The 24260-nt window shown below is 47.6% G+C and overlaps 3 protein-coding genes across 3 annotated transcripts in view; 1 reads left to right on the plus strand and 2 right to left on the minus strand.

Moving 5' to 3' along the window:
• The window catches only part of DNHD1 (dynein heavy chain domain 1), a 62534-nt gene extending 56468 nt beyond the window's left edge, over positions 1 to 6066 (minus strand). Inside the window, 5 exon segments of the mRNA XM_043905264.1 lie at positions 700 to 870; positions 4426 to 5239; positions 5485 to 5558; positions 5686 to 5754; positions 6050 to 6066. Coding sequence (XP_043761199.1) covers positions 700 to 870; positions 4426 to 5239; positions 5485 to 5548 — 1049 coding nt within the window. The 5' untranslated portion in view covers positions 5549 to 5558; positions 5686 to 5754; positions 6050 to 6066.
• An 11391-nt stretch (positions 6067 to 17457) lies between these two features.
• On the minus strand, positions 17458 to 18425 carry TIMM10B (translocase of inner mitochondrial membrane 10B). The gene is made up of 3 exons (XM_043905290.1): positions 18279 to 18425; positions 17985 to 18080; positions 17458 to 17797 (listed from the first exon to the last, which is right to left on the minus strand). The coding sequence occupies exons 1-3, from the start codon at positions 18315 to 18317 to the stop codon at positions 17585 to 17587; spliced, it is 348 nt and encodes a 115-aa protein (XP_043761225.1). The 5' UTR covers positions 18318 to 18425; the 3' UTR covers positions 17458 to 17584.
• A 46-nt stretch (positions 18426 to 18471) lies between these two features.
• ARFIP2 (ADP ribosylation factor interacting protein 2) lies at positions 18472 to 23590 on the plus strand. Its single transcript, XM_043905276.1, has 8 exons — positions 18472 to 18614; positions 19420 to 19560; positions 19816 to 19912; positions 20880 to 20998; positions 21175 to 21396; positions 21935 to 22092; positions 22240 to 22414; positions 22853 to 23590. The coding sequence occupies exons 2-8, from the start codon at positions 19462 to 19464 to the stop codon at positions 23006 to 23008; spliced, it is 1026 nt and encodes a 341-aa protein (XP_043761211.1). The 5' UTR covers positions 18472 to 18614; positions 19420 to 19461; the 3' UTR covers positions 23009 to 23590.
• Positions 23591 to 24260: the final 670 nt, after the last annotated feature.

Here is a 24260-nt window from a genome sequence, read left to right on the forward strand (position 1 = left end):
GCATCAGTCTACTCATATCATATATGGAATAATAATGGCACCTACCTGGTAAGTGGGGATTAAACGACACAGGTATTTTAAAAAAGCTTGATTAATGGTAATTACTACTGATATTTCTGGGAAGAGAAGAGACTTGAATAGGGCTTTTAAAAATACTAAGATTTTGATCTAATGGAAGAAAGTGAATGAATGACTCTTGAGTCATATGGAAGAAGACTTGTTTTCTTTTTTTTTTTTTTTTAGAAGACTTGTTTTCATAGCACAGGGATAAAACGAGGACCAAGAGGTAAAGGTTAAAGGAACGTAGTCTAAGGAAAATGATGCCTTGTGAAACACAAAGATTTAAATGAACACCTGATTCTTGCACTGGAATTAGAAGAGTTCACCATCAAATTCCCTTCTGAGGTGATGACCAAATGTTTCTGTCATGCTAGGACAAAATAAAGAAGACAGAGCAAAAAGTAGAAAAGAATGACTAACACGAAAAGCTATGAGAGCAAAGGAGAACAAGAGGAAGTGAAGAGTGGAGAGAAGGCTGAGAAGGGAAGAAAGAGGGAACCTGGGAGACAGAAGAAATGAGAGGGTAGAGGAGAAAGACAGGAAAATAGCAGGTCTGGAGAGGAGGAGGAGGGGAAGACAGTGTGGGGGGAAGTCAGGGAGCGGGAGGAGCAGGTCAGGGATCTGGGCATGGGCTCTCACGTAAAGTAGCGGCTGGGAGCCACGTTGAGATAAAGGAAGTGGATCTTCTTCAGGTATCTCTCTGTCTTCATAATGGCCATTATCTGGCTACCCAGGAGGGAAATCTGTGGTAAGAAGCCAGTGCTTCTTTTTTGGAGGGTCTTCTCAGGAACTTCCAGGTCCAGCTGAGACCTGTATGATACAAAGTCAGGAGAGAAGAGGCAGTCAGGAGAGAAGAGGCAGAGCAAAGCGGTCAGGCGGCTACTGTCTGCCAGTGAACAAAGGAGCTAGATTAGGTGCCTGAGAGGACCTGATGTGGCCTTGTTAGAGCCTGTCAACCATCTACACCCAAAGGTTTGCATGCTGAGCAAATACAGTCCAAGAGGTGACATAGTCAGGCAGCTGCAGTCATTCAGATCTGTGTGTGAAGAACCCTTCCCTTCCTGATAAATGAGTAATCGTTCTGGATTGATTGTGATTACTATGACATCAGTATTACATAATACTCAGTAAAAGTCATGGGAATACTTTGCTGTCCCAACTCATCACCTTGCAAGCCCATAGTCCTAGATATCTCCTCTCTGGCAACCTTCCTAGCCTTCTCCATCTCCTATCTTTGTCCCCATTATACCTGCTTTCCAACTCTTCATGATCTCCACGCCTGGGGTTTCTTTCTTATTTTTTCTCCATCATCACCCAAACTCCACCTTCATATCCATCTCTTCCCAGCTGGGATTCAACTATACATCCTTCAGCACCCTCAAGCCTGCACCAATATACCATCAGTCTTCCTACCCTTCTACCATACCAGCTGATAAAATTGGTATTAAAATTAATTATTATTAGAGAAGCCAAAAATCAATTACCTGGACTAATAAATTTGATGAGTAAACTCAAGAGCACAAAAAATAAAACAAACCAAAAACCCTCTGAATAATTCAGTTTAGATTTAACCAGTCCAAGCATATTCATGCCAGTAATTAACCCAAATCTAGATCAACAGAACAACTTACTCCAGGGCTACAACGCCATCCTAAAGTTCACATCGGGACTTCCTTGGTGGTCTAGTGGTTGAGAATCCACCTGCCAATGCAGGCGACACGGGTTCAATCCTTGGTCCTGGAGGATCCCACAGGCCACAGAGCAGCTGTGCCCTCACACCACAACTGCTGAGCCTGTGTTCTGCAACAAAAGAAGCCACCGCAACGAGAAGCCCTAGCACAACTGGGGAGCGGCCCCAGGTTTCCGCAACTAAAGAAATCCCATTGGCAGCAATGAAGACCCAGAACAGTCAAAAATAAATAAATAAATTAATTAATTAAATTAAATGAAGTTCACATCAATAACAGGGTTTGTGATTTTGACATTAGATCAGGACATCTTAATGGTATAACTGCACTAAAGTTTCATTTCCTCAATAATTAAAGCCCTACTTGTACTAAGCAGGTTCAGTAGATCTCAGAAGAGAAATATCATCTCCTGTATAGACTCCTGGAGTCCAGTCTCATCTGTGGGCTCACTCTGCTTGATGTCTTAGTACAAGTCTTCAGGCAGCTACCCCTTGCAGTCTCCTTGACTGCTATTGCAGGCTTCCACCTCCCCTCCCCCACACTCAGCCCGCCGAGCTCCCAGTCCCCTTCTTTGCTTCTGTCCCTGCCCAGCGAAAACTGAGGCTCTCAGCCATGAAATAACTCCCTCAAGTAGCTGCCTTCCCACACATTTATCTATACATATTTCCATTCTACTTTTGCCTCCAAATTTGAGAGGAAGGAGTGACCTTCTCCTCTGCAAGACTAATTCCTCCATTTGTGCTCTGGATCCCTTCTCCCCTCTTCATGAAGTATTTTCAATCTCCTCTTCTTCTGTTGTTAGCCTATGTTTATTCATTCACTCTACAAATATGTATTGAGCACCAGCTGCTCAAAGACTGTCTTGAGGGCTATAAACACCTCTCCATTTTTTGAGAGTCCTACTCAGACACCACTGTTCTTTCAATCTGCTGTCCTAATCTCTCTTTCTCTTTCAAGCCAAGCTTCATGAAATAATGAAACATGATTTCCACTTCTTCCCCTTCCATTCACTTCTGAATGCACTACAGTCTGCCTTCCTCATCACAAAACTACACTGAAACTGCTCTCACCAATCTCTTCCTTGTTGCTAAATCCAGTGAATATTTTTTTCATATTTTTCTTAATTGTCTTGGTAAAGCTTAACACCGACTGCTCCCTCCTCTTTGAAATTTTCCACTTTATTTCACTTCCTGACCTTCAAGGTATTTTGTTAACCCAAATTTAAACCCAAACTCCTCTGATGTGCTTTCTCCTAATTCTGATGTGTATGCACACACACACCCAGAGAAAGACCCAGGGAAAAGGCAGTGTTCTTTGATTTTGTAGCATTTAACGCAAATTGTAATGCTATTTTACTTAAATCAACTTATTTAACATCTATCTCCCTTAACTAAGCTGTAAAACCCCAGGGTGGAGAAGGAAATGGAGTACTCCACTCCAGTACTCTTGCCTGGAGAATCCCAGGGACAGAGGAGCCTGGTGGGCTGCCGTCTGTGGGGTTGCACAGAGTCGGACACGACTGAAGCGGCTTAGCAGCAGTAGCAAAACCTAAGGGAAGAGATTGACTCGCTCTTATCACCTCTGTATGCTCAGCATCTAGCAGTTCCTGATACATATTGTTTATCCAATAATACTTCTTGAATATATGAATGTCTGAGAGGCCAGTCCTGGGGAATATGGTGAAATTAAGCCACATTAGCTAGACCTCAGAGGTTTACTGCCAGCTCCAAAAAGAGGACCAAGAACTTGACTTCTTTCAAGCATCTCAGGCCATTCTCACTCAATCTAGATTACTCCCCCGGGAAAGGAGACTTATACTCACGGCACAGAGCAGATCATTGAAAAAGAAGCATCTGGTGGGGCAATTGAAGGCATACACAATGAAGGCACTAGCCACCTTCCATCAGGGCCCCAAGAGTCTACCTATATGCCCAGCCATAAACTGAGAGCTAAAATTGAGAATGCCAAGATTGATTGAAGGTAAAACTAGCCTTCTTTCTAGACAGTGAACGTATGAATGCCTGCAAGCCAGTCCTAGAGAATATGAAACAGAAAACAGCTTGAGTTTCTAGAATGTGTCACAGACAAGCTGGCCAGGGGACAGGGAGAAATTCCAAGACTAGAGTTAGAGAATTCTGAGAAGAGGGCATTTCTGTAGGCATTCTGAAATCCTTACAGAGCAGTTAAGAGCCAGACTGGGGCAAAAATCATCACTCCAAGGGCCAACAGTCCTTCACTCGCAGGGCAAGACTCTGGAAGGATCAGAATGAAAAGTCCTAACTGGCAGTGCAGCCAACTCTAGCCTGCCTTGGAGCTGGTTTAGCTCACATAGACATGAGTGGAAGGGGCCCCCAGACAGGCACTCACCTAGGAGCATCTCGAGGGAGAGACCCAGATTGAGTATCCCGCAGTAGGTAGGCCCAGAGGCAAGACTCGGGGATTATGGAACAAGTGAGAAAAACAACTAAGCACTACATGAGAAAGAAGTCTAGAAACTCTGGAAACTCAGGCTGTTTTCTGAAGCTTTGGCTTCCTCGAGGTTGACTTGTGATTTTCATTAATTTCTGCATTTTCCTAAGGGGATTAACACTGAGACCACTGGGGTTATTAGCAGACAGAAAGGAAGAGGTTTTTTTCTTTCCTTTGCTCAAAGCCTTGGACTAGGTTCCTCACTTACTTAGTCTCTGTTCTTCCAACACGCTCCTCTTCTGCGTTGTCAGTGTCACTGCCTTCATACTGTACTGGGATGTCGGTTGCCAGTGCCAAGGGCAGAAGCCTGAGGCCATCTAGCCACTGGGTCTCTTCCATGGCCACCTCCGCACCGACAATACCCAGGCTGTGCTGTAGCTCGGGCAGGGTCAGTGGTCGCAGCCATGTGGCCAGATCATCCTCGACTTGCTGCCCTTCCCACTGGGCCTGCACAAAAGGGCATGCTGGGGGTGGGGTCCCATGATGGAACCTCTTCCTCTGGGGATAGCAGTCAACATGGGAGGTGCCCTCTAACAACGAGGAGTCTCGGGGAAAGGCCTGGTCTATGGCGTCCAGCAGATCCAGCTGGAGCTGGGCCTGAACCCAGGGTGCCCAGCGGTACAGCCGCTCCAGGAAAGGCAGCAAGTCAAGGCGACCGACCAGCAGCGCTCGATATGGGGGCAGCAGACCCAGCACGGCATGCAGGTAGTACCACGCTGCAGGGCTGCCATCCTGTAGCACTTTTGAGAACAGGGTTTGGAGCTCAGCTACCAGGAGCTCTAGCGCTGTGGGGTGCTCGGACCGAGTCACTGCCTTCAGGGACTGCCTCTGTTTTCCTTGACAGGCTCCGCGCTGCTCTGCTTCCTCCAAAACACCTACGGAGCACTGAGATTCAAGGGCTTTAGATGATGCCTCTTCATCTGAGACCAAGAGGAGCCAGGCATTCAACTGCCGTCGAACTGCCCCTGCCCACTGCTCAGGATCCAACTGCCAGTTCCAGGCTCCTGGTTGATGGGTCTCACCTGCTTGGTGCAGCGCAAGAGAGGGCAAGAGAAGGGGGCTTAGGATCTGGGCAGCGTCAAGGGCATTGAGAGAATGGGGAAGGGAGGGACTTAGGACCGTGAGATGGATAGAGATGCAGTTTCCTGAGACCCTCAACCCACCCTACAGCTTCCCCTTAAGACCGGTGAAAAGCCGACCCAGGACGGAGGTAGGGCCCTCCCTGCACAGGAGTCTCTTCCCACTGCCCCTGACACCATCCCCTCACCTGGACTATGGGGCATAGAAGGCAAGGGAAGGGAAGAGAGCGGGATGTGCTGGTGAGGTTTCATGGGGAAGTGCCTGTAGGAGAAACGGATGAACTTAGACTTGGGTCTCGGGCACAGGCTCGCTCTATTCACAGCCACCCCCACACAGACACTGGCACGCACTCATATGGTCACCGGTAAAGGTAAAGTTGCAGACGCACCTAAAAATGACTCACTCAGGACCTCAGAGCATCAGGGAACAGTCACTGGGGCTGGGGCCTGGCGATCGCCTGAAGGGGAGGAACAGGTCGTCACGGACAGGCAGCAAAGCCCCGGTCCCGTCTGCCCTCCCCCGTGGACTAAGAGAACGTGTTGAGGACAGAAAGCAGAGGAGAGGGTACCAAGGAGGGTACTAGGCGGGATGGAGGCGGGAGGAAGAAGAGGAGGTGGAAGAGGAGAGGAAGGGAGGGGGTGTGGGAGAAAGGGACACTCCGGGGGGCGGGGGGGCAGTGGTGAGAATGTGTGTGTGTCTGTGTGTCTGGGAGCAGTGGTGCGAAAGGCAGGGATCCCCAGCAGCGGACTCACTCGCGGCCCCATCCCTCCCAACTGTTAGAACAGTTAGCACGTCGCGTGAGGCGGAGCCTCGGGTGAGAGCCCAGGCGGGGCCAGGAAGGGGCGGAGTCCTGGGAGAGGGGCGGGGCCCTGGGAGAGGGGGCGGGCCCAGGCCAAACCTGCCCGCTGCCCTCTGCCCGCAGGCCTTGGGAATAGGCAGTCTAGCTGGTTAGGTCTGGAAAATAACAACTTGTTTGATTTGGGAAAGTACCAATCCTGCGGGCGTCGTGAGCGGGTGTAGTCCATATTGCCTGTTTATCTATTACTGAGCCTGTAAGTTGCTACGGGCACCCACAACAGGGATCACTGGGACACCCCAACCCACCCAACGCACACTCGCGTGTATCCATCTAGACCACCACACCCCTAGCAAAAAATCCAAGTAAGACAAACTCCTTGATCACAGAGGATCTCAAAATCTGGGGGGGTTGGGGTGGAGGGAGGGCAGGAGGAAACGCCTGAATGATTAAAATAAATAGAAACTCAGCATGTGACAGAGTCCCACCTCCACTTTGGATATCTGATAAGAATCCCAAACTTAAAAACTTAAAAGGTCCAAAACCTGAGTCCTAACTGCCTCCTCCCCCAAATAAGCCTGTTTCTTTCGTTTTCTTCCGCATCTCAGTAAACAGCAAGTCAGTTTTTCCAGTTGCTTGGGTCAAAGGTTCAGTCAGTTCAGTTGTACAGTCGTGTCTGACTCTTTGTGACCCCATGGACTGCAGCACGCAGGCCCTCCCTGTCCATCACCAACTCCTGGAGCTTGCTCAAACTCCTCTCCATCGAGTCAGTGATGCCATCCAACCATCTCATCCTCTGTCATCCCCTTCTCCTGCCTTCAATCTTTCCCAGCATCAGTCTTTTCCAGTGAGTCAGTTCTTCGCATCAGGTGGCGGAAGCATTGGAGTTTCAGCTTCAGCATCAGTCCTTCCAATGAATATTCAGGGCTGATTTCTCTTAGGATTGACTGGTTTGATCTCCTTGCAGTCCAAAGGACTCTCAAGAGTCTTCTCCAATACCACATTTCGAAAGCATCAATTCTTCAGCGCTCAGCCTTCTTTATGGTCCAGCTCTCACATCCCTTACATGACTACTGGAAAAACCGTAGTTTTGACTAGATGGACCTTTGTCAGCAAAGTAATGTCTCTGCTTTTTAATATGCTGTCTGGGTTGATCATAGCTTTTCTTCCAAGGGGCAAGTGTCTTTTAATTTCATGGCTGTAGTCACCATCTGCAGTAATTTGGGAGCCCAAGAAAATAAACTCTGTCATTGTTTCCATTGTTTCCCCATCTATTTGCCATGAAGGGATATCATGGATATCGTGTTCTTCATTTTTTTGAACATTGAGTTTTAAGCCAGCTTTTTCATTCTTCTCTTTCACTTTCATCAAGGGGCTCTTTAGTTCCTCTTCACTTCCTTTCATAAGAGTGGTGTCATCGGTGTATCTGAGATTATTGATATTTCTCCCAGCAATCTTGATTCCAGCTTGTGCTTCATCCAACCCGGCATTTCATATGATGTACTCTATGCATAAGTTAAATAAACAGGGTGACAATATACAGCCTTGACACACTCCTTCCCCATTTTGGAACCAGTCTGTTGTTCCATGTCCAGTTCTAACTGTTGCTAACTGTTGCTTTTTGACCTGCATACAGATTTCTCAGGAGGCAAGTAAGGTGGTCTGGTATTCCCATCTCTTGAAGAATTTTCCACAGTTTGTTATGATCCACACAGTCGAAGGTTTTGGCACAGTCAATAAGGCAGAATTAGATGTTTTTCTGGAACTCTCTTGCTTTTTCTGTGATCCAATAGATGCTGGCAATTTGATCTCTGTTCTTCTGTGTTTTCTAGATCCAGCTTGCACATCTGGAAGATCTTGGTTCAGGTACTGAACCTGGGAGATTTGGGAAAGTAGGAATCCTGAGGGTGCCGTGGGCAGGTGTAGTCCATATGCTTGTTTATCTATTACTGAGCCTGTAAGTTGCTGTGGGCACCAACAACAGGGGTGTTTGGGACACCCCACCCCACTCAACATGCACTTGCCTGTATCCATCTAGACTACCACACCCTTATAAAAAATTCCAAGTAAGACAAACTCCTTGATCCAAGTGAGGTTTAACTCGCTTGGAGAATTTTGAGCATTACTTTACTAGCGTGTGAGATAAGTACAATTTTGCAGTAGTTTGAACATTCTTTGGCATTGCCTTTCTTTGGGATTGGAATGAAAACTGACCTTTTCCAGTCCTGCGGCCACTGCTGAATTTTCCACATTTGCTGGCATATTGAGTGCAGCACTTTCACAGCATCATCTTTTAAAACTTGAAATAGCTCAGCTGGATTCCATCACCTCCACTAGCTTTGTTTGTAGTGATGCTTCCTAAGGCTCAGTTGACTTCAGATTCCAGGATGTCTGGCTCCAGATGAGTGATCACACCATCGTGGTTATCTGGGTCATGAAGATCTTTTTTGTATAGTTCTTCTGTGTATTCTTGCCACCTCTTCTTAATATCTTCTGCTTCTGTTAGGTCCATACTGTTTCTGTCCTTTATTGTGCCCATCTTTGCATGAAATGTTTCCTTGGTAGTTCCCCACCCCCACCCCTGCACACATCCCATGTCTAGTTGCTCAGCAAAACTTCTGTGAAACTGTAATTTCAAAATATATTCAAAATCCAAGTATTTCTCACCACTAAGAGCTAGACCCAAACCCACTAAGTCACTAAGATGGTGAAGGAAAGGGAAGCCTGGCGTGCTGCAGTCCGTGGAGTCCCAAAGAATCAGACATGGCTGAGCGACTGAACAGCATCAAAGAGCTAAACTTTGGTCTAGGCCACTATCACCTCTCACCTGGATTATTCCACTACCTTCTAACTGGTCTCTTGGCTTCCACCCTTGCCCATACAATCTGTTCTTTTTAGACCTGCCAGTGACCTTTTTCAAATACAGGCAGATGACGTCACTGCTCTGCTCAAACTCACTAACGCTTTATCATCTCATTCCCTCAGGATGTCCTACAAGTTGCTACTGTTCAGCTGGCTACTACCTCTGTGAACTCTGTCCTCTCCCCATTCACAGAGTCACACCCAGCAAGCTCCCACCCCAGAGCCTTAGTAGAGTGCATCTCTGCCTACCGATCATTTAAGAGACAGACAAGTTTTCTGTGGCGGCATGACCAACTGCCACAAACTAAGCAGCTTGAAAGCAACACCAATTTAGTATTAGTATTAGTTCTGTATGTCAGTGCCCTCAGCACGGCTTGACTGGGTTCTCTGCTCAGGATATCATAAGCTTGAAATCTAGCTGTTGGTTGGACTGAGCTCTTGTCTGGAGTCTCTGGGGGAAAATCCTCCTGCAAGCACATTTTGTTTTTTTGTGTGTGTGTGTGTGTGGAAGTGCAGAGTCTTAACCATTGGATGGCCAGGGAAGTCCCCAAGCTCATTCTTGTTGTTGGCACTTTTCAGTTTCTTGTGGTTATGGGATGGGGTCCCTGATTCCTCCTGGGCATCAGGGGCCACTCTCAGCTCCACCCAAGAGGCCACTGGTCTTTCTTGCCATATGGTATCTTCATCTTCAAATCAGGCACAGTGCCTCAAACCCCTCTCATGTTTCAAATCTTTCTGATGTTCTCTTCTGCCCGCCATTTATATATTTATTTATTTATTTGGCTGTGCCAGGTCTTTGCTGTAGCATGTGGGGTCTGGTTCCCTAACCAGGGATCAAACCTGGGCCCCTTGCATTGGGAGTGTGGTCTTAGTCACTGAACCACCAGAGAAGTCCTAAAAACTCCCTGCTTTTAAAATGTGGTTAGGCCTGGCCTATCCAGATAATCTCCTTTTCTTACAGCCAAGTATGTCATATAATACAACATAATCAGAGAAGCAAAATCTGTCATATTCACAGTCCTGGGGCTTATACATGGTGTGTACACAGGGGGGCGCGAAATCTTAGGCACCATGTTAACATTCTGTCTACTACAAGTATGCTGTAATAACAAAAAGACCCCCCCAAATACAAGGGCTTAAACAGAATAGAAGTTTACTTTTTCTCTCATAGAACTGTCCAAGTATAAGTACTCCAGGGCTTAAATGGCAGCCTTTGAGTTGTTCTGCCTTCTTCATGGAAGTGGTCCTTGTCTTCAAAGTCCAAGAGAGTTCACCAGCATGTGTGTTGAGCCCCATCCCAAGTAGTGAGATGGGGGAAAGAGCAGGAGAAGGCATGCCCTTACCCTTAAGAGCACAGTCTAGCAATGCACACATCATGCATCACACGGACACCCCTAGCTGCAAGGAAAGCTACAGAATGTGATCTTTATTTTCAGCAACCATCTATCTGAGTTAAAATCAGGTGTTCAATTAGTAAAGAAAGAAGGGGACAATGGATGCTGGGGACAACTAGAGGCTATAGCACAGTGAACACTCTTCTTCCAGATGTCCCCAAGGCCTGTTCCTTCATTTCAAGTTTTGGCTTCAAGAGACCTCATTAGTGAGTTCTTCTCTGACTACCTAGCATAAAATAGCAACAGTATCCCCATCTTCCTTGTCCTTCTTACTCTGCATTAATTTTCTCCATAGCACTTATTATCATCTCATATCAGTACATACTTAATTGCTTATTGTCTGTTTCCCCTGACTAGAAGTCTAAGCTCCATGGTGACAGATTCTGACTGCTCTCTGCTCTCTCCAGTGCTAGGCACCATAAGTAGGTGACCAGAAAATATTTGTGGAACAAATGCATAAATGTACAGCAATCTTTATTAATGAGAAAGAGGTCAGACTCTGGAAGTCAGACTGGACTGAAAACTTGACTCCACCAATTACTAGTTGTGAGACATTTTTCTACAGTTTCATTTTTCTGTGTGTAAAACAAAGATAATAATAGTACTTACTTTACAGTGTTGTTGTGAGAATTAAATGAGTTGTTATATAAAATGCTTAAATTAGAGCCTGGTAGATAATAAGCATGTGATATAACTGATTTGTGCAAACTATATATTTTTGTTGTTGTTTATGGCACTCTACCAACTGCTGTGGACATAATGGTGAATGAGACATAAAAACGTTCAGTAAGGGCCATATGAGGAGAGGATGGGTTGCAATTTTAAATAGGGTAATTAGTAAAAGGTGGCATCTAAACAGGAAAGGAAAGGTGGGAAAGAGGGTAGCACTTCCCCCTGTCTATTGCCTGGTTAATTCTAATTTATCTTTCAAGTCTCAGCTTTAGAATCACTTTCCCCGGGGAAGTTCTTCATCCCACACACAGTTAAGTTAGTACTACTGTCTGTTCTCATTGCAATGCTTATTTCTTCTTCATGACATACACCACAGTTGTGATTACTTGTTCTATATTGACCTTCACCATACCCACATTAAGTTCTAAGAAAACGACTGCATCTTTCTCATTCACCTCTGTATCTTCAGGGCCTAACAATGTTGGTAAAAGCAGTCACTCAAGTATTTGTGAATTATTATAAATATATGGAAGAATGTGGGGCATACCCAGAAAAACAAAGAGACCAGAGTTAGCAGGATGTGTCTGAACACTACAAGTAAATTGATTCTTTTATAACCAAGGATAAGAGAGTCAAAAGCTGGCTAAAGATGAGGTCAGAGCCCATCAGAGAAAGCTTCAGCTGTGAGGAGGAGTCTGAAGGTCATGGAAGGCATTAAGTAGATGAGTACCATGGTTAAATTTCTATTTTACAAGAATCACTCTTGGTTAGTATGGAAAGTGGATTGGCAGTACCTCCCAGCAGCCATTCTTTTCTTTCTTAGTAACAGAACCTCAAAGTTAAAAAAAAAAAAAAAAGCTTTATTTATTTATGTATTCTTATGGCTGCACCGGGTCTTTGTTGCTGCACTCAGGTCTCCTCTAGTTGCAGTGAGCCGGAGCTACTCTCTAGTTGCAGTACACAGGCCTCTCATTGCAGCGATTTCTCTTGTTGTGGAGCATGGGCTCTAGGTGCCCACGCTTCAGTAGTTGTGGCATGCAGGCTTAGTTGTCCTGTGGCATGTGGCATATTCCCAGACCAGGGGTCAAACTCATATCCCCTACATTGGCAGGCAGATTCTTCACCACTGAGCTACCAGGGAAGCCCCAGAACCTCCCACTTTTAACTGGGTAAATGACTAGTAAGATTAAAGATAACATTTCCCAGCCTCCCACATAATAAGATCTGAATAATTTGCTGCAGACAGAGGTTTTTGGGTGTTGACTTATCTCATTAAGGAAGGAAGATACAAAAAGTGAAATTTTGAATGAAAAGAACTTCAAAATCATTGGCAAAATGTCAAATTTTGCCAGACAGCAGATTCATTGCTGTCCCTTTTGATTAAAAGCCTTTCTCTTATTATATAAATAGTTGATTGAGCTAGGAAGAGACTGAAAGACACTCATTCAACAAATATTTATCAAGCACTTTTATGTGCCAGGCAAGGTGATAAGGATACAATGGTGAGCAATACAGACATGGACTCTGACCTCATGGGGTTTATAATTACCAAGTGTACAAGCGCTACAAGCCAAAAGCAGAAGCACTTATGGGAACTGGAGTCTGGGATGAGTTATCTGAGGAAAGTATTTGAACTAAGTACTCAAGAATGAGTAGAAATGAGGTGGGTAAAGGGGGAAAGCACTGCAAGTCAGGAAACAAGAGGTACAAAGGCAAAAGCACTGCAAGTCAGGAAAAAACAGGTACAAAGGAATCAGGTATGACAGGTTAGAGGAATTGAAAGGCCAGGGTGGTTAGAACACACAGAGAGTGAGGTGTGTGGTTCATTTCAATTCAGCTCAACTCAACAGTTATTAACTGCCCATTAACTTGACAAGATTAACGTGACTGACAAGATTAAGCTGAGGTAGGCAGGGGCTGGATCATGCAGGGCCTTGTAGGTCACATACAGAATGTGTTTTTATTCTAAAAATGGGGAACTATTGCAAGGTCTTAAGCATCAGTTTGTGTCCTCTGGCTAACGCATGGAGAATAGATTGGAGGGCTGCAAAAGTGAGTATGAGAAGCAGCAGGAATTGCAATAATCCTGGTGAGAGATTGTGATGATGAAGAGAAGCAGACAGAATCAGGGATTTTTAGAAATTTAATCTGATAGGACTTTGGCAGTTGAGTGAAGGGATGAGTGAGGTTTCTAGTTTCTGCAACTGCTTGAGTACCAGGCATAGGAGGAAAAGTTTATCAGAAAACATGTTGAATTGGGATGTTTTTGAAACACCTAAGTGGAGACATCAATCAAGTAGCTCAGAGGAGAGATATGAGTCATCAGTAACTAGGGCTCAGCATGAGGATGAAACAATCCCAGAAAAATGACTGAGAAAGAACAGGACCTAGAGAAACTTTTAGATTTAATGGGTGGAGGCAGGTAATCCTACAAAGGAGGCTAAGAAGTTGTGGCCACAGGTAGTAGTAAAACCATGAGTGGAATCACAGATACCAGTGAGAGTGTTGATGAAGAACTAGTCAACAGTACCAGATGCCACTGAGAAATGAAGTAAGCTGGGGAAATAGCCACTGGATTCAGGGCTATGAAGGTCACTTGGTGAGCTAGGGTGAGCTCACAAACTATTTCAATAAAGGCTGCTGTTCTGTGCTCAGTCGTGTCTGACTCTTTGCAACCCCATGGATTGTAGCCCACCAGGTTCCTCTGTCTATGGGGTTTCCCAGGTAAGAATACTGGAGTGGGTTGCCATTTTCTTTTCCTCAATAAAGGTTACAGAAGTCAAAATAGTGGGAGGAGGAGTGGGAATAGAGGGGACCTAAGTATTAATATCCAACTGTTCTGAGAAGTTCAGCTGTAAAGTGGAAAAAAGTACATGGTACCTGAGAGATAAGAGGGGTCTGTTTGTTTTAATGGGAGCCTTCAGCATGTTTAGACACTTATGATAAGAATTTAGTAAAGTGGGGAAAAGTCAGAGGTCTCCAAAGAAGGAAGGACTAGGATTCAGGGCCCAGGCATTGGCACTGGCCTTGAGAAGGGATGCCTGTCCTGTTTAAATGGGAGGGAAAGAGGAAAATGGTGCAGATGGAGATGGGTGACCAAGTTATGAGTTGCAAGATGTTATCAGAGCTCCTAATTGATAGCTTCCATTTTCGCCTGTGAAGTAAATATGAGGTTACTTGCAGAAAGCGAACAGAATGGTGGAGATAAGAGGGTTAAGAATATTGGTTTGAAATAGTCATTGCAGGGAACAGGAGAAATGACTGGAAAGATCTACTGGGATTACAGGGGCAGAGACTCCATTTGAAGTTAACCATGAGCTTCCCTGGTGGCTCAGACAGTAAGGAATCCACGTGCAGTGTGGGAGACCTGGGTTCAATCCCTGGGTTGGGAAGATCCCCTGGAGGAGGGCATGGCAACCCACTCCGGTATTCTTGCCTGGAGAATCCCCATGAACAGAGGAGTCTGGCAGGCCACCGTCCATGGGGTCACAAAGGGTTGGATGTGACTGAGCAACTAAGTACACACAGCACACATGGATTCAGTGATAAAAATTTGCTCTATAGTGATTTCCTTGGGCAGTTTTTTTTTAAGACTCATTCTTTTGACATGAACATTATCTCTGCAGTTTGTCCCCAGTCTCTGTGTGTCTGCTCTTTAGTATGAAGACAGAATCCCCTATAGGTGGTAGGTAGCACAGCTGGGGTTAGAGTGTATGGGCAGGGGGTGGGGAGGGGTGACCCCTTCCCGGAGCTTTTCATTTGGCTGAGCTGGGTCTCAGTCGCAGCACACAGAATCTTGGATCTTCACTGCACTATGTGGGATTTTTCAGCTGAGGCATGTGAACTCTCAGTTGTGGCATGTGGGATCTAGCTCTCCAACCAGGGATTGAACCTGGGCCCCCTGAATCAGGAACATCAAGTCCTAGCCACCAGACCACCAGGGAAGTCCCCCTTGGTCAGCTTTTAGATGTCCAAAGGCAGGCACAAATGTTTCATTTTTATCAAAGTCCAACAGCGATGAAAGGAAATTCAGCTTATTCGAAAAGAAGGACTAGAATGGAAAAAAAAAAAAAAAATGGTAGAGGAATAGTTCATTAAACAAAGTGGAAGGAATAGTCAGTGAATAAGATGCAATAGTGTTTTGAAGATGGAGCAGTTTAGGGTGGTGACAATGGCCAGCATATAACTAAGCGTGGCTAAGACAGAGCAGAAATCATTGGAGATTGGGCCAAGGAACTAAGAGACAGAAACACAGAATGGACTGTCTGTGTAACATTTAAAGTACCAAGGGATGGATAGGAAGATGAAGGTCTAACTAGAGGAAAGTAGGAGAGTGGCAGTTATTAAGGATAAGTTCTAAGAGAGGGTGGTAGAGTTGAATAGGCCCAAAGGAATTAGACTTGACAAATGAGCAGGCAGTTAAGTTCTAAAGCCACAATGGCAAGAATAACCCTGTCTCAAGTATGTTTGTGAAAAAATGATAAAGCTTTATCAATGTTTATCATTGTGTTGTGCTTGAAATGTCACATTGCTTTCATTATACCAATGGCTAACACTTTTTATGCCAAGACCTGAGGGAGGCTTCAGTGACAATTGAAGATGGATAGTAGGAGTAAGGTTCTTTTCATAAGTACTGAACATATTTATACACAGAAGAGATTGAAAGGTTAAGGAACTAACTCATGGATCAGACTGAGAAACACTTATTTTTCCATGCCTAGGGACAGGATGACTGCAGATGAGCAAACAAATACACACTGGAAGTTCGAAGAATATAGACTTGGTAATTCCTTGGTTGTCTAGTAGTTACGGTCAGGGGTTCACTGCCTGGTTAGGAAACTAAGAACCCAGCAAAGGACAAAAAAAGAACATAGGCTTTAAGAGTCAGACAGATCTGTGTTGTTAACCCTTCTCCAGCAATTACTCAATTATGTGACATGGGAACACAGATAATTCACATTGGAAGTTTATTGCAACATTTATTATATAAATATTGATGTGGAAGAATCTTTCGACCATCACCACAGTACTCCAGGTCCCTGTTCCCGATATCTTTGGGACTTGGGAAATTCACAAGTGGTTTCACCTGCATGTATACTTTCCAAGAGACTTTATTGGGCAAACAGGCCACTCAGTAGGAAAGTTCCAGTCAACAACTTTTTTGTTAAGAAAGGTTCTTAATAAACCTGTACAAGATTTGTTCCGATAAAGAGAGCTACTTTTCTCCACAGGTAACTGTGTATAAGGTGGGCTTCTGGTACATACTAAATTCTTGCTTCTTCACCTGTTGAGTGAGGGTAATACCTACATCAGAACCTATACAAAATGGGTACTCAAAAGATATTTTGAAAGGCAGCCTGGTGGAGTAAAGAAAACATGGATTTTAAAGTCAGATCTGCATTTTTAGACATGGTCTGTTACTAGAGAATTTCAACATCCTGATATATACAGGGGTGAAAATATCTGCTTTGGGGGTGGTTGTACTTAAAAAATGGCTACTGTGGGAGCCAATGTCTAAGAACTATTTCCATTTTAAAAATAAAACATGGTCACCTGATACGGAGGAACAGAAGAAAAGTTAAAACAGCTAGAATGACACAAAAAGGACACAAGAATGGCAAGAAAACTCAGTGATGGAGTGATAGGTCATTCAGATGGTTGAATACAGAAGTAAACTCCACGGAGGGCAATAATAAGGAAAGAGCAGAGGGGCTGGAATTAGAAATCGCAGAACAGGCACAGTGGGAACACATAGCGGTGGAGGAAGAGATGGAATTAGGAGATTACAGGCAGGAAGTGAGACATAAGGTGACATTCAAGAAGTCCTGAAGATTTTACTTTCTTCCCTTTTCTTTCCATAAGCATCACCACCTACTTCTCCCTTAGGTTTTTATCCCTCAAGTCTGAGTGTATTGCAGAACATGGTTTCACAAGTTTTCCCCTTCCTGACTGCTTCTGAAGACAAGAACACAGATTTTCTTTATTTAAAGATTTAACTGCTCATCCTAAGAAGACAGAAAATATTAAGTGAGTAACATCTTGAGGAAGTGGTTGATGTTCCAGAACAGCCCTGAATTCTTACAGGTTTCATCTCTGTCTGAGGCTACTGACTTCCCAGGAGGTAATGCCTAAACGCCCTGTGGATTCTTAATCTGTTTTCCAAGATATCTCCAAGCAAGCCATTTAAGTCAGACAGATTTAAGGACAGCTAGATAGAGTTCCCATTTTCTATCATCGGGGCAACCAACTTGTTGCTATTGCCAGTCTTAAAATTGTACCCTCAGCTCTTGCTTTATCCAGATGCCTGGTTATAGGCTTTCCTTCTACATACAGAAGGCAATTTCTCTGCTTCCAGGGCTGAAGCACTAACTGACAGAATAATAAAGATGGTGCCAACAATGCGGGCGAAACTTCCTTGCCCAGAATATAAACCAAACAGAGGAAAAGTGGGTTTATTAGCTCCAGGAAAAGGAGCAACAGTACCCATCTCTCGGACAACTCCTCACTTGCTATACACAGGCTGCACCCAGCCCTAGGTCCACTGGCTCCTTCAACTTGAGGCTTCATCCAGCGCCTCCTTTCCCGAGGTTTGCGGATGGCGAGCTGCTAGATGGAGAGGTTTCTGGTTGTTCAGCAGCTGCATGTGGCACAGCTGAGGCAGCCTCGTAGTCTGCCATGCGGCGCTGTACCAGGGCAGGCATGAGCTGCACGTAGGCGGCCATGAGGCGGTGATTAGAATGGATCAGCTTCCCGGCACAGCTGTGCAGACAGGCCTCCTAGAAGGAAGACAGGATGGAAGCAGAAGTCAAAGGAGTCCTGTCAGGTCCTGCCGGAACTCCAGCCTAGGGGCGAGGGTCATAGAAAGGCCGGGGCCAGAGGTAGGGGAAGCGGCGAAAGACAGAAGCAGTATACTGTTAACTCTAAGGATCGAGGGTAATTCCCCTACTCAGTTCCCCACCTAACCTCCTCAGCATCCAGAGCTCGGTGGTGCAGGCTGGGCACGCAGCGCTGGAAGCAGAGTTCCGTCATCCGATTGTAGACCAAAAGGAAGTCCCGCAGCTGAGAGGAAGGGGGACAAGGAACTCAGCAAAGAGGGGCCACATTTTAATTCAAGACCGCGCCGCCCGAGCTTTCCCAGGACCGCGCGCCACGGCCCGACTTTCCCTGCCCTCAGATGCTTGGCTATTTGGGGTTCCCGATATGCAGACAAGATGCTAGTTGAACGCATGGCCCTAAAGCGACTTAGCTCCCACTCACGTTTCTCAATTGCTGCTGCTGCTGCTGTTGCTGCTCCATCACGCCACCAGCGTGAGCTCTAGGTTATTTCCTTTTCAGCCTCTCGGTAACGCCCCGGAAGTGACGTCTCGTAGCTCCCCAGGGACAGAAGGGTTGGCTCCAGGATCGCCCTGCCCCAGATGTTAACGTCACTTCCGCCCTCATAATCTGCGACGTGGCCGGCTTCTTCTGCCCGGGTGGGGACGTCACTTCCGCCGAGTCCCTGACCTGCTGCTAGGATCGCGACGGGAACTGGAGCCGGAGGTCCCCGCGCTGCCCGGGCCTGGCGCCCTGAGGGGAAGAGCGGCCCGGCCCGAGGTGAGAGGGACATGCATGGGCGAGTGCAAGTTGAATGCACGAACCTGACCAGAGGGCAAGATGCCTCTGAGCCCTGGGGAAGGATGAGGACACACCTGATGCCCAGGTGTATGTGGGGGAGGGCGGAGACTCACACACCTGGGGAAACTAAACTGACTTTGGAAGGGATCACCTACCTATGTCCTGGGAAAGAAGAGGTTTTTCCTAGAGGTCAAGAACTTAGACCAACTGATTCAACTAAGGCCTCGGGGGGCAGGGCCCGAGGAAGACGAGGTGCATGGGATGGAGGAGGGGAAGACCACCTGCTGGAAAGGGGAAGAAACACGAAAGGAGCGTGAACAGCCAAACAGTGGTGAACATAACTGAATGGCAGTAGACACCTGAGCTCGGGGAAAGGGGTTAATCTCCTGATGGGGAGAAACACCTGCATGGGGATGAGTTTCTTGAGAACACAAACTTTCTCTCTCTTGTTTGCTGCTGTATCTCCATCGTCTGAGATAGTGTGTGACACATAGTAGGCACTCATTAAATGTATGTGGAGTGATTGAATGCGTGAATAATCAGCGGAGTTCTGGTAGGGTGAGGGGTTCATGGGGACGTGACCTCAGGTCAGGCACACTTGAGGCCTGGGTTTGCCTGTGTACAAATATGCACCTTGGAGGGGAGAAATACACAGAGTTCAGGGAAGAATGGTGGCCAAACCCCAGAACCCTGAAGCCCTGGGACAACCTCTTAAATGGTAGGGGAGACCTTCCTCTTTGGAGTACTGGCCAGTTTCCAGAGCTGTCTGTGTTGGGCTTTACAGGGCGCTGGGGTGGAGACCTTGACTCCAGTCCCTTCGCTCGCCATGACGGACGGGATCCTAGGGAAGGCAGCCACAATGGAGATCCCCATCCATGGGAACGGTGAAGCTGGGCAGCTTCCTGAGGATGATGGGCTGGAGCAGGTGCTTCTGTTTGATTCTTCATATTGTTTCAATTGAGGAATCTCAACTCATAAACCCTGAACTCTCACCTCTGTTCCAGTAACCTTCCCCTAACGTACCTAACTCCCTTCAGTCTTTTTACAAATCTTTGTTCTGATTTTGTGCAGACTTCCCTTGTGTGCTCTTTCTATGATGCTTCAATCCAAGCTTGTTTTCACCCCCAAAATGCTTCAGCTGCCCCTATGTTCCTGAAGCCCCCTCTTCTCTGGCCTATAGGACCTCCAGCAGGTGATGGTGTCAGGACCCAACCTCAATGAAACCAGCATTGTGTCTGGTGGCTATGGGGGCTCTGGTGACGGACTCATCCCCACAGGTATGAATGATCAGAACAGGACAGGGTGCTTGAGCAGAGATGGGGAGAGGGATGGTTCCAGGGAGCATCAAAAGTTCAAAGTTCAAAGTGAAGTTGCTCAGTTGTGTCCGACTCTTTGAGACCCCATGGATTGTAGCCTGCCAGGCTCCTCTGTCCATGGGATTTTCCAAGCTTGAGTACTGGAGTGGGTTGCCATTTCCTTCTCCAGGGGATCTTCCTGACCCAGGGATCGAACCCAGGTCTCCCGCACTGCAGGCAGACTCTTTGCTGTCTGAGCCACCAGGGAAGCCCTAGATTATGGGAGCATAGACTATGTCTAAGAAGGCTTGCATTTTGTTTGGAGATCCTTGGAACCTCTCCTAGTATGAGCCTTATGGAATCTCAGCCCAAAGCCAGCTCCCAGAGTTGGCCTTCTGCTCCCAGTTGCAGTTTAGCCCCACTTGTACCTTCCACTGCTGTCAGTACCTGAGACAAGCAAAGAACTCTGTTTCACAGCTCTCCTTCCCCCTAATCTGCTCTAGAGCCTGAATCTGATTTGGAACTTTGTGAGGCTTCTCAGAGCTTTAATTTGACTCTTAACGTTTAGAAGAACAGTTGTGAATCTCACACTGACTAGAATCAACATGGGAATTGTCAACCGGGTTTTCTGTTTGCCTGACTCACCATCCATGATCAGTCACCCATGCTGGGCCTACTTCCTGCTGTTTCCTCTACCCCTGTACACATGCCACTCCCTCTTCCCCCCTTTTCCAACCCTCACTTTAAGAAGAGGGCAACGTGTATTGGGATTTGGGTCTCAGGGCACAACGTATAAGTTCCTCCTAGTGACCAAGAGAATCTAATTGTCTCTAGCTTCTGCTCCTTCAGGGAAGTCATTTTCATGTGCTGGGAGGGGAGTGTGGGAGGAACCACAGAGGTGTCTGATTGTATCTGAGAGAGACTGGTGTCAGAGAACTTGGTCCTTTAGGGTCTGGCCGCCATCCATCTCACAATGCTACTCCTGCTGGCCCTGGAGATGAGGTGGCTCGGGGCATCGCTGGAGAGAAGTTCGACATCGTCAAGAAATGGGGCATCAATACATATAAGGTGGGATTCAAGCACCTCTCCCTTCCCCCGAACTGTCCTGGGTACCTTTTCCCCATCTTCCAGATCCTAATATCCCAGCTATGGCTGAGACTCGGAAGCCTGGGGATGCTGGGGTAGGTGCCTTTTGCGGGGGCAGCGTGCTAGGGTCTCTGACCTGCTCCCCCACTTCCCATTAGTGCACAAAGCAGCTGTTATCAGAGCGATTTGGCCGAGGCTCCCGGACTGTGGACCTGGAGCTGGAGCTGCAGATCGAGCTGCTGCGTGAGACGAAGCGCAAGTATGAGAGTGTCCTGCAGCTGGGCCGGGCACTGACAGCCCACCTCTACAGCCTGCTGCAGACCCAGCATGCACTGGGGGACGCCTTTGCTGACCTCAGCCAGAAGTCCCCAGAGCTCCAGGTGCCTCGGTCAGGCCAAAGAGGGTGGGGGGACTGGGCCCAGGCCCTCCCAGGCAGTCACCCCTCAGCCTCCCTCCCTCCCTCCCTCCTGCAGCCCAGAGGGAGAACCCCTCCAGGGTGGGCCCAGCCCCGCCCCCAGCAGCACTCACCTGTGGAGGCAGCCTAAGGGTTTGTACAGAGGTCCAGAAGTGGGCGGCGGTGGGGGAGGCGGCACACCAGGTGCCTCACGAGTAACCCTTCTCTGCGTTGACGAGAATGCCTTCTGTGCTCAGCCTAATCAGAGCCCCTCCCTTGCCTGCTGCACTGGCTTTCCCTATTCCAGTCCTGTGAACTTATCTGAGACCCCCCCCCACTCCCACATTCCTGCCCCAGGGTGGCCCCACTAACTTTCTGGCAAAGAGAGCCTTGCTGGAGGCAGTCCTGACTTGTTCCAGTGTCATTGGCTGTTTCCTCCCGGGAGAGAAGGGGGAGGACGGGCCCTTTAGCTCCAGTCAGGTGGTGACTGTTACTCAAGGCCTGTCCCTTCCTTCTGCCCGCAGGAGGAATTTGGCTACAACGCAGAGACGCAGAAGCTGCTGTGCAAGAACGGAGAGACATTGCTAGGGGCTGTGAACTTCTTTGTCTCTAGCATCAACACATTGGTAACCAAGACCATGGAAGACACTCTCATGACTGTCAAACAGTATGAGGCTGCCAGGTGTGGGCACTGGCAGGGCCTAGGGTTCTGGGAGTTGGCTGGCATGGGTGAAGGTTTGAGCTTTAGGGGCAAGAGAATTGAGAAAAGTAGGAGAGTATGTGTGGAGGGCAAAGGGGTGGAGACCAGCCCATATCACCCCCTCCCCAGGCTGGAATATGATGCCTACCGGACAGACTTAGAGGAGCTGAGCCTAGGCCCCCGGGATGCAGGGACGCGTGGTCGACTCGAGAGTGCCCAAGCCACTTTCCAGGCCCATCGGGACAAATATGAGAAGCTGCGGGGAGATGTGGCCATCAAGCTCAAGTTCCTGGAAGAAAACAAGGTGCTAACCCCACCCCTTTGACCCAGCCCACCTTTCCATCTGTACCACTGACCTTCCCCTCAAACTCCCCATCACTGAATGGGGAAATGCATCCTGGCTAAGGAGTGGGAACATCCCCCAGCCCACTCAATCCCTGGACGTTTCCCTGTCACCCTCCCTCTAATCCCTGGCCCTTTTCTATTAGAGGATTTGGCTGCTGACCCCAGGAACACAACTGGGAAAAAACCACCCCTTGAGCTTAGGTGCCGGAACCACTGGCCCAGCCAGTCAAGTTAGGTTTCTCCTATTACAAGGCTTTTTATCCCTTGGTGGAGCTCAGCCCCCACTCCAAAAGCAGAATCAGAGCAGAGTCCATGTGCCCCTGGTCTGGGTTCAGGCTCATAGCCCCTCAGAAAGGGTGTCTGAGTCCAGTCTCAGCTGACCCTGCTGGACCCCCAGATCAAGGTGATGCACAAGCAGCTGCTGCTCTTCCACAACGCCGTGTCCGCCTACTTTGCTGGGAACCAGAAACAACTGGAACAGACCCTGCAGCAGTTCAACATCAAGCTGCGGCCTCCAGGCGCTGAGAAGCCCTCCTGGCTAGAGGAGCAGTGAGCCACTCCAGCCCAACCTGGCTATCAAGAAGGACATCGGGAGGGGTAGTCCCAGGGTGGGGGAGATTTGGACATGGGACATCCCTTGCCACCTGCACTCTGGCTTGGGTTCCCTTTCCCTGGCTGGGGCCTGACAGGGGGCCTGCAAGCCCAGCAGCTGCAGCCCTGTCCTTTATCTTCCTGGCCACTGGGCTTCATTCCCAGATCTTTTCCTTTCACTCCACAGCCAAAGGCTATGACAAAACCACTCCCTGGCCAATGGCATCACTCCTCAGGCCTATCCCCAGTTTCTGGGGTGTGCCCCCTGACCAATGGCAGAGCCTCAAAAGGCCCTGTCAGCCAATGGCAGCTCTTCTTGGGCTCCCCTGGGCCAATGATGTTGCCTCCAGTACCCTTTGTCCCTCCTCAATGCGTGCCCATTGCAGAGAAGGGGACTGGGACCAAAAGGGTGGGGATATGGGGAGCCCCATTTTTGGCCGTGCATCTGAATGGGTCTCCCCTCACCTGCCCACCCAGTTTAATTGTGCTTAGAGCCCTGGAAGATTGGGACCTAGCACTAGGAATAAACCTTTCATAAAAGCAGGCCCAGTGAGGTCAATTTGTGGGGGATTCTAGGAGGGTGGTCTGGGTGAATAAATGCTCAGTCTAATCATACATCAAAATCCTACCATTTCAGGAGAGCTGGGGCCAGATAGCTGAAGTCACAGGTTTCTGGAGAGCCTAGTCCCCTCCCCCAGCCCCAATAGGAGCCAAAGCTTTATTTGCCCTTTAGGCTCTTGCCAGGATAACAGTGTATCTTAAAACACAGGGCCCAGAGGGGGTTGGGCCTACTGACCTCCATCATCTGTTCATTCATACAGCAAATATTTACTGTACTGAATGCTTTTATTTGCCAGGCACTGCGCGAGACCCTGGGGAGACATCAGGGAATAAAACACGGTCCCTGCCCACAGTGCTTATGGCCTAGTGGGGGATAGAGGCAAGTAACCAGGCAACTACAATACAGTGATAAATACTAGGATACAGAAGTACCGGGAGCTATGGAAGCATAGAGGATGATGGTGGATGGAGCCTAGATGGATGGAGGTGGGGATGTCAACTTGAAAGCTGAGACCTGAGGGTAACTAAATGACAGCCAGGTAAAGAGTAAGGGGAAGAGCATCTTAGGCAAAGATGACAGTGTATGTGAAGGTCCTGAGTAGGAATTGGGAGGAATTAGCTTGGCAGACATGAAGGGGGAATGGCTAGAGGAT

Source organism: Cervus elaphus, chromosome 1, assembly GCF_910594005.1.
Source record: "Cervus elaphus chromosome 1, mCerEla1.1, whole genome shotgun sequence".
NCBI classification, from domain to species: domain Eukaryota; kingdom Metazoa; phylum Chordata; class Mammalia; order Artiodactyla; family Cervidae; genus Cervus; species Cervus elaphus.

Coding starts and splice junctions, on each gene's coding strand:
- TIMM10B (XM_043905290.1), bottom strand. CDS start 18,317: ATGGAGCAGCAACAGCAGCAGCAGCAGCAATTGAGAAAC. Junction 18,081..18,278: donor AGCAGCAGCAATTGAGAAAC/GTGAGTGGGAGC, acceptor CCTTCCTCTCAG/CTGCGGGACTTCCTTTTGGT. Junction 17,798..17,984: donor GAGCTCTGGATGCTGAGGAG/GTTAGGTGGGGA, acceptor TCTTCCTTCTAG/GAGGCCTGTCTGCACAGCTG.
- ARFIP2 (XM_043905276.1), top strand. CDS start 19,462: ATGACGGACGGGATCCTAGGGAAGGCAGCCACAATGGAGATCCCCATC. Junction 19,913..20,879: donor TGACGGACTCATCCCCACAG/GTATGAATGATC, acceptor TTGGTCCTTTAG/GGTCTGGCCGCCATCCATCT. Junction 22,093..22,239: donor AAACAGTATGAGGCTGCCAG/GTGTGGGCACTG, acceptor CCCCCTCCCCAG/GCTGGAATATGATGCCTACC.